The sequence below is a fragment of the Equus quagga genome, chromosome 17, assembly GCF_021613505.1.
Source record: "Equus quagga isolate Etosha38 chromosome 17, UCLA_HA_Equagga_1.0, whole genome shotgun sequence".
Lineage (NCBI taxonomy): Eukaryota > Metazoa > Chordata > Mammalia > Perissodactyla > Equidae > Equus > Equus quagga.
The window spans coordinates 16154768-16165067 of NC_060283.1; the positions used below are offsets into that span (position 1 = coordinate 16154768).

A 10300-nucleotide genomic window follows, 5' to 3' on the forward strand; every position below is an offset into this window, starting at 1 on the left:
GGAGAAAACCTGATAAAGATTATGAGAAAAAACACTGTTTAGTATTTTTCTATTGAAAGAAATAAACAAAGATATCAATTAAGTCAACAATTACTAGAGGCTTATGGACTGTTATCCAATATTACCCAAGATGATATAATTTCAGACTGTTACTTGGGAACTGCTTGAATTGGAGTATAATCTGACCTTGGAATTAGGACTTTTACTCACTAATTGTTTAATGCAAGGTAAGTCCCTTAGTCTCCCCAAACATATGAGAACAATGAAGCCCCCTGACAAGTTGTCTAATCGAATAAATAATCCCTGCCTGAAAACCCGTAGCTCAATATTTGGAACATAAGGAACACTCAAAAAAAATTGAGTGTCCTTCATGTATTATTGAGAATTTATAGGTCATGCATCATGTTGGTAGTCACACAAAAACCAATGTATTGTCCTACTACTGCTACTATTAGTACAAATAGAAAAATATATTACAACTGTGGACAGATGGTATCCTGAGTCTTATACTTCATCTACTTAATCCTTTCCATAACTTTATAAGGTAGGTACTATTATGATCCTCATGAAGTTTAAGAAACATTTTCAACATCACAGAATAGTCTACAGCAGAGCTGGTATTTCAACCCAGGGTTATATTTACCTAGAATATATGCTCATGTTCTCAACTGTTAAGTAATATATGTGTTTTATAGGTGAATTGTTTGCTCTTTTGGTCTCCTGGCTAAGGCAATCCTATAATCATCTGGCAACCTCAATTTCTTTACCTATTAAAAAGAGCATTAAAAAATTCTTTTATTAAACACTGCTTTTTTTTCACAATTCTCTAGTTGATGTGAGATTTATATACATAGTTAAGGCCTTTTTTTTTAATATAGTGAATGCTGACCTTTTGGAAGAACCAGTTTTTGGTGTCAAGCATATTCAAACATCATGAATCCTTCCAAGTTGAAATTCCAAAGTTCTCAGAGAGAAGCAAAGGTGGTATCTAATTTAAAACGTTACAGAATTAGGGCTGATGCCCTAGTAGTCAGCTGACTTTCCCACTAGGTTTAAGGCAGTGGGAGAAAGCTAAAACCAAGAGGACTGTGGTTTACTTCAATGTTTAAAATATTTGCCTTTGAGCTAAACCAGAGCCAATGTTGTAACTAGATTGCAAATCCAAGTTTTCTACCTCAAGTTCTACTGTTACCATTTATTCGTTAGTGAGGTACCTTAACCTTTCAAATGTAGGTGATGATGTTCAGAGAGGATCTGACTTCACTGATGGCACTCTGATAAAAACATCTTGGAGTCCTGAATACAATTCCATTTTTTCACTAGTATATAATGGATCTTTTCTTGATAGCACACAGAGTACAGATGCTTTATGCATACACACAAGATTCTATAAGCTGTCTCTAACTTACCTTTATAAAGGTCTCTCTTACCACTCCTCCTCATTGATTTAGTATTTCAACCGAACTATATTACTCACATGATTGATTTCCTCATAATATCCTCACACATTCTGGGTGTTTCACAGTTATAATGCTTTCCTATTATTCATTTATACAATACAACTTTTTTCTGAATATGCTGAAGGTTGAGTAGAATTATCTTGGCAGAAATGTATAGTTTTTATACTCATAATGTATAAAATGGTGGGTTATAGCCATAATCTCAGTGGTTACTATGAACTTTCTCTGCTATGTTATCACTCATCTTTACAAGGAAAAATGTCTGGTACTTAATAAGTTCATTTTTAATACAATACGATTTGGGCAAAAATGAAATATCTGGACAGAGCTAATTACTACTCCTCTACTACTACCCTCTAAAGAGGCAAATAACTGATAAAATAAATTTTCTGGTCTAAGATCAAATTCTTCTCAGAAGAATAGATATTTAAATGAGACCTGAAAAATGAGCCCAATGCTAGCCCATTGTCAGGGTAAAGAGAGAGAGGAAAGCAGTTACATGAGAAGAAAGAACATAGAACAGAACCCTCCCCTGAGAGAGAGTCTGGTGAGTTTAAGGAGCAGAGAGAGATTAAACAAAGATTGAGATGGAGGAGGGAACCGGGGATAAGCCACAGAGCTACCAGATCACAGAGCTTACTGAAAACCTTATTAAGGATTTTGACATTCAAACCAATACAAATGGAAGCCATCGCTATTATGAGGAGGTAACGGTCAGATTTATCATTTTAAAGTTTACTTTGGGTGCAGATCGGAGAATGGATTGAAAGGGAGGAAAAGTTCCCTCTTAACAGGAATCTCTCTGAAATCTTCAGTTGTCTACTATGTGTTGAGACCAGTCCTCTGGTAAAGGCACAAAAAAGAGGCATTCAAAATTAGAAATAGAATTGCTAGGGCTCGTATAAACTGGGACCGTATCCTGATAGACAGGACTCAAAGACTGTCAGTCTCAACCTCTCTTCTAGCCAAGAATGTGCATTTATACAGGAATTTAACCTCAAAATACTAGAAAAGTTTTAAAGACAAGATCCTTTCAGAGTACTAGTTGATAATGAAAGCATCGCCTCTCTATCTTTACACAAGAAAGTAGAAAGTCGTGGAAGGAATGGATAAATCAATTTGATGAAAGCTTTAGAACATAGAATTAAATGAAAGATACAGTTATCATTCTGAATTCTGTGTGAAATATAATTGTATCTCAAATTCATCACATTATATTTTGTACAAAAGCTCTAATTTTGAAAGAGAAAGAGTGAAATTAACCAGTAACTAATAATCTATGTGATATGTGACAAAAGAAAGACTACAGTTCTTTACTGATTCCTTGATTTCAAGACTAGATTTTGTTATTCTAACCTTGGAGTCATCCATGGCTTTGTGGTTTGTCGTGGCCAATAGTTTACAGCACAGACAGTGCTATGCAGATGCGAAAGTCTGGGTCTCAAGAGGCTTTGCAAACTTCTCTTCTCACTTTTCAAATCCTGCTACCACAATGTAAATGAGCCTTAGTTAGCTTGCTGAATAATGAGACATCTGCCTGTGTTCTCTTTGTGACCCCAGCTGACAACAAGCTGTCCCCCAAACATGTTAGTGGATCCATTCTTCATCATCCAGCTCTCAACTGAGCTAACAGATAATCACAAACCTATGAGCACAAACCCAGGTTAGAGCCGACATGTCTGACATAAGTAGATGTGCATAATTACAGAATTGAAATGGTACCTGCAGTCAAATCTTGATTCCACTCAGTAGTAGCTCTTCAATCTTGGGAAAGTCTTTAACAACCTCCAAGCCACATTTCTTTACCTTTTAAAAGGTAAGAAAAGTGTCAGTGCTATGTAGATCAAATGCATATCTCAGAACATGGTCAGAAAACATGCATAACTGATGGTAGCTACTTTTACTCTCCAAAGCATAAATACTACCTGACTTATTTCTAAAATGTGAGCTTCAGGGAAAAAAAGAGAAAGCCACTTTTCTACAAGGAAATAATTTAATCCAGAAGGATGATATATTTCAGAATCTTTCTAAAATCCTCAAAGTTAATATTTTTGTCACCTACACGCAAGCAATTTGACAAAGGAGTGTCAGGCTTGAAAGTGAACAGTTCATTGGCCTTGGATTGAGGAGTCTTGTGATAAGGATGGAGGCTGAAGCTTAATCACCAGTGTGACTTTAAGAGCGTCACAGGTCCTCTCTGAACTTAATTTCATCCATATGAAAAAATTGGTCGATCCTTTTCCAGTAGCCACCTTTTATGTTATCAGTTTGTTAACATCTCTTGTAAAATCTATCATAAAGATAAGAATAGAAACCTCATCTACAACAATGCAGTGTGTTAGAAGAGATTAGCAATCCTTATATATGCATATATTTCTGGATACTTGTGGCATTATCATCATCTTAGTTAAAGGGAGACATGGAATATACCAAAGACAGGAGCATCCTTTTCACGATAAGATTTGCATGTTCATATTTATTTCCCTAAAAATCAATCATGTGAGCTTGTGTACATTCTCCAACTACAGCGTTCCTTTGTTTATCTAAAATTTTAATGGCTCTTAAACTTTTGGAATCCTAGACCTCCTAAAGAATGTGGTAGAAGCAATGATTCTTCTCCCAACCTCCAAAATGTAGATATGTATAAGCACACCCAATTTTAGAGGGTTCACAAATCCTCAGAAATCTATCATTAGATTTTGTCATTATGATTCTCAAAAATTCTACCACAGGGGTCTGGTCCCATGTCTGAGTGGTTAAGTTCGTGCACTCAGCTTCGACAGCCCAGGGTTTTGGTGGTTTGGATCCTGGGCTTGGACCTAGCACTGCTGATCAAGCCATGATGAGGTGGCATCCCACATAGCAGAACTAGAGGGACCTGCAACTAGAATATACACCTATATACTGGGGCACTTTGGGGAGAAGGAGAAAAAAGAAGATTGTCAACAGATGTTAGCTCAGGGCCAATCTTTAAAAAAAAAATCCCACCACTAAAAGATGCCTAAGTTTTTTTTCAGTGCTAACACTATAATTAAAAGAGATGAGTAATAATTATTTCAAACTCTGCATGTTTACAGTTGAATTCCCAATATTCACTCCCCAAAATTGATCAATCTGCTCATTTATCATATCAGGTAATAAATCTACTTTTCCAGTTTCTCAAGTCACAAATTAGGAAACAACCTACTCTCTTCTACCTCTTCTTCAATCTTCCAAGAAATCCTGGCATCCTTACCTGCAAAACATATCCTGAATCTGAGCACTTCTCACCACCTCCACGACTACCAGTCTGGTCTAAGAGATCATCAGGTTTTGCCAGGAATATTGTGATAGCCTTCTAACTGGTCCACACACTTGTCCCTCTATAGCCTATTTTCAATATTTCAATCAGTATGGTCCTTCAAAAAATATTATCAGAAGTAACTTTAGGATTGTTCTTAAAACCACCCTAAAATCCTTGTAATTTATTCCAAGCTAAAGTCAAATGCCATGCAATGTCCTAAAGGTCCTCCAAAGTACCAGCCCTCCATTACCTGCAGGTGCAAATCTCCTAAGACTCACCTCTTGCTTCATTCTGCTCCAGCTTTGCTGATTTTCTTACTGTTTCTCAAAAATGACAATCCTGCCCCAGTATCAAAGATTTCAGAATTGTTTATTCCTCTGCCTGAAAAACTATTTACTGGTTATTTGCTAGGCTGACACCCTCATCTCTTTTATGTTTTATTCAAATATCATTTTCAGACTAAGACTCGGCCTCATCACTATTTTAAATACCATGCCCCCTTCCCACCAACAATCCGCTTCTTTCTTTTTCTGCTCGACTCTGCTCTATTTTCTCCCACACCTATTGTCATCATCTAATTCCTGTTTATTAAATTTATTGTCCAGTTTTTCCCCCACCAGAATATATTAACCATGGAGCAACACGATTTTTTGTTTTGTTTACTTCTGTTTCCCAACATACAGAACAGTTTATAGTAACTAATTAGCACTCAATAAATATTTCTATAATGAATAAATGGGTAACTACCTTTGTACCTTGAAGCTATTTTTCCCAAAGTATTGTCTACTACTAACCTAGCTCAAACTATTCAGGACTAATCTACCCTGATAAGGAAATCCCTGGCTCAGTGTAGTTATCATTAATAAATGGGAGGAGTAAATAAAGAGAAGATTCATAACCATCAAACTCATAACCATAAAGATGGAGTAAAATCCGTTTTGAATTTGAAATAAATTGCAATTAAAATGTGAATGTAAAGTAAAAGACACAGGAAATGTCAGAGCCAATCATGCTAAGCATTCCGTGTAGAACGTCTTCTCAACCTGTGTGTTCCCCTGCATAAGCTCTGTTCCCTGCTTCCTTCACTGAAACACTTAAATTCTGTAGAAGAATATGTCCCTCTAGGACCTAAAAATGAGTACAAAGAACTGAAAATACCATACTTTAGTAGTTTGGACAGCACAGAATATCACAACCACTAGAGTGAAAAGGCATGTCATCTCTTTTGTCCTCTTAATTTCTCCACTGTGTAAGTGAATGTATGATGACCCACCATAACTACCACACTGAATTTTGATTTCTACAGGAGGGTTATGTATACTATAGGTTGGAATCCTATTTAAGATAGTGTGTGAGTGTGTGTGTGTGTGTGTGAGTGTGTGTGTGTGTGTCTGTTTGGCATAACAACAATCCTTTGAGAGACAGATCAGACTCTGTATCTCCCTTCTAATCACAGTTGAAGTCACAGAGACCAAACAATACAGCTTTCCTTGATCCCAGTTTCTTACCTTGGTCAGGAAGGACACTCCTGGAAGTAACACACTTTTTCCTCCCCTTTGATGTTTTCGTGTGCTCTGTTGGGCAAGATATATGTATTTCCCCAACAGCCCTTTGTGAATCCTTCCATAGAGGATCCCAGAAATATGCATCTCAGTCTCCAGAGACTCAATTAGAGTTCATTTGGAGTATGGAGATCATATATTAATTATGACAAGATGAAATTAGGAATATTTTATTAAGTACATTCTCTTAAGAGATCTAAGTTACAATAGAATCATTAAATGTGTCTGATGGTAAAAACTCTCCAAATTGCACTAATTACAACTTTCTAGAATATATCTTACAGTCCATAACTTTTTTCCTTGCCATATGCTCCTCTCTCTCTTCTAGCCTATCCTCCCTTATCTCATTCATAAAGAAACTATCAATCCCAATGTTATAGATTGAATTATATCCCCCTGAAATTCATATACTGATGTTCTAATGCCCAGTAACTCAGAATGTGACTGTATTTGAGATAGTGTCTTTGTAGAGGTGATTAAATGAAAATCAGGTGGTTAGGGTGTGCAGCTCGATTGCTGCCTTTATGAAAAGAAGGAATGGAAATTCGGACACAAAGAGACACCAGGGATGGATGTGAGCAGAGAAAAGACCATTTCATGACACAGTAAGAGACTGGCCATCTGCAAACTAAGGAAAGATGCCTCAGAAGAAAGAAACCATGACTGCACTTGAATCTTGGCCTTTCAGCCTCCAGAACTGTCAGAAAATAAATTTCTGTTGTCTACATGACCCAATCTGTGGTATGTTTTTACAGTAGCCCAGGCAATTTAATATACTTGCTTATCAACACTAGGGCTTATTAATGTTTATGCAATCCATATTTTATATGTAGAAAGACTAATAAAATTAGGAAATGTAATTCATTAAAACAAATATTCTCAAATTTTTCATTAATTCATACACAACACTTAACAAGTAAAGAAATATAAATATTCCTAGAAACCTAATTGTCATTAATCATTGCTTCACCTCATAGACATTTCCATTTTGAAAGTTATCCTAGAAGTAAAACTTTCTGAAATTTATCTCTCTACTTATCCATCTATTCCTATCTCGATCTCCATTTCTATCTATTTCATATAACTGCTATATTTTTGTCCTTAGTTCTTTAATTTGGGGAGAAAATACCCATTTATTGAAAAGTTAAGAGTGACTTTTGTAAAGATACTTGTTACTTTCTCTATTTATTATCAAGGAAATATTTGTATGATGGTAACCAAGAAATGAGAGTCAGAAAGAAAAAAATAAATTTATTTCCAAGGACATTTTACAGTAGAAATTTACTTACAACCTCCTAACTGACTCTGTCTCCCAACAAATTGGGTAAGAGCATTTGGAGTCAGATGTTCTGGGTTTGCATTCCTATTTTCCTCACCTATGAACTACATGATTTGAAGGAAGTCATTTAATCCACATAAACAAAGCAATGATTCCATTACCGAGTCTATTATTCCTATCTATAGATTACAATATTATACATGCAAGCAACTTATGAACTGCAAGTGAATATTGCAACAAACAACAAGTGCTGTCTTTCAAGCTTCTTAAATCTCAGTAATTTTATAGACTTTATTTCAAGATAGCAGGCAAAGCAGTTTTTTTCAAATGCCTCAGGCTCATTTATTTTAAAAATACATTCAAGACATTAGTGCAAACTTAAAAAACAACACAGACTGATATTTCAACATTATCCAAAGATTTTTTTTTCTATTTTATGTATTTCTGAGATTACAGGCTGATAACATTAACAGGAAGATCATCTGTGAATTAACATATAGCCATTGTTCACCAAATGTTTTCATTTAAAAAGAGTTTACTGAGTCTAACATTTTATTCAGGGCTTTTTTAACATCTTTATTCCTTAAGCTATAGATCAAGGGATTCAACATTGGAATCACCACAGTATAGAACACCGACACAGCTTTGTCCCTTTCCAATGCATAACTAGTACTTCGTCGGGAGTAAATGAAGAGAATTGAACCATAGTACAAGGTGACAGCTGTCAAGTGAGAGCTACAAGTGGAGAAGGCCTTGAGGCGCCCTTGGGTGGAGAGGATGTTCAAGATGGCAGCAATAATGAAGAGGTAGGAGGCAATAATAAGCATGGAAGGAGTGATGACATTGGAGGCAAGTATGAAATAGAGCACAGCCTGGTAGCTCTCCTTCATATCACAGGCCAACTTTACAAGTGGGGGCAGATCACAGAAGAAATCATCAATGATGTTGTTGCCACAGAAGCTCAGGGTAAATGTCTCACTAGTGATGATGGTTGAATTAAGAAAGCCACCTATGTATGAAGCTGCAACAAGACTGGCACATAAACTTGCAGACATAGCCTGGGAATAAATCAAGGGCTTAGAGATGGCCACATAGTGGTCATAAGCCATGACAGCCAAAAGGTAACATTCACTATAAGCCAGACCAGCTGAGAAGAAGAACTGAGCTAGGCAGCCAGCAAACGAGATGCTTTTGTCATCAGAGATGCAGGTCATCAGAATTTTGGGGGCATAGACAGAAGAGTACCACAGATCCAAGAATGACAGGTTTCCAATGAAGAAATACATGGGTGTGTGGAGCCGAGAATCAGCACAGATCAGAGAAACCAGAGTGATGTTCCCAAAGAGACTGAGGATGTAAATGATAAGGAAGATAAGAAAGAGCACTCTCTGTAACCGCAAATCCGCTGTGAACCCCAAAAGTATGAACTCTTTCAATTTGGTGAAATTTTTCTCATCCATCGTTTTCAGGTTTCTATGCTCCTTTTCTGTGACAAGATTAATGAATAAATCATGATTTGAGATACCAGTATATCAGTTCCCCTGTCATTTGCCATTTCACATGATTGAAAAATCCAACTGTTGTGTTTACATTGTCAATTGTGAGACATGTTTATGCTGAACTGGTTATTATTGTTGTTGGATAACTGGGAAATCTTTCTATGCTGCTGTGAGAGATGAGTTATTATGAACATAATATAGTGTGTGTCACCTTATATTTTTAAACTAATTTTCTTACTGTTTGAAGGAGTGATTTGTATATCTTCTTTTCCACTTGCATAAAGGGTGATTGAAAGCCATGTGGAAGATATGGAAAAGAGGATTTGAAAAGATGCACTAACTTCTCTTCAGGTCTGGGAATCTTTTTGTCTTTTACCAGAGAATTATATATGGTAGCACATCTATATTATTTTAACTATATATTGGAATATATTTAAAAGTGCATTTTACTTTAATTTCTACAAAGATAATATTTATATCTTCTTCAACTTTTCAACAACAAAACAAAGAACATAGCTTTACATAGTGTTGAAAATGTTAACTTGAATAATATAATAGATTTACAAAGATAATAGCAATTTGAGAAAATAGCTACCTGTATGATGCTCAATGTTCAGTGAATGGAAGTATTCAAATTAATTAATGGATAATTGTGTTCATAATGCGGTTGAATTTCCTATAGAATCAAGATTTTTAAAAAGAAAGAAACCAAAAAACCTAAACTGCCCAAACTGAATGATTTTAGGAAACATGGTAGGCTGAATAATGTCCCCTATAGATATCCAAGTTCTAATTCCTGAAACCTGTGCATATTACGTCATATGGGAAAAACGTTATTAAATTAAGAATCTTGAGATGGGTAGATTATCTAGATGAGGCCAAAATGCAATCTCAAATATTTTTATATGAGGGAAGCAGAGGGAGATTTGACTACAGACACACGAGCACAAGAGGATAAGGCAATGGAAACTCAGAAGCAGAGATTGGCTTCCTCAAGAAGCCAGAGGAAGCAAGGAATGGATTCTCCACTGGAGATTGTGGATGGAGTGTGAACCTCCAACACTTTGATTTTGGTTCAGTAACATGAGTTTGTAATTTTAACCTCCAGAACTGTGAGGGAATAAATTTCTATAGTTTTAAGCCACTGTGTTTTTGGTATTTTGTTAATACAGGAAGTTATGGACCTCAACCACTAAAAATCTTCTTTTCCTTGAAGG

General features: G+C 35.9%; 1 protein-coding gene across 1 annotated transcript; it reads right to left on the reverse strand.

Annotated features, from left to right (window-relative positions):
- Positions 1 to 8108: 8108 nt before the first annotated feature.
- LOC124229110 (olfactory receptor 1013-like) lies at positions 8109 to 9044 on the reverse strand. The gene has a single exon (XM_046644214.1). It carries the CDS (start codon positions 9042 to 9044, stop codon positions 8109 to 8111), a length of 936 nt encoding a protein of 311 aa, XP_046500170.1.
- Between the last annotated feature and the right edge of the window lie 1256 nt (positions 9045 to 10300).

Coding starts and splice junctions, on each gene's coding strand:
- LOC124229110 (XM_046644214.1), bottom strand. CDS start 9,044: ATGGATGAGAAAAATTTCACCAAATTGAAAGAGTTCATACTTTTGGGG.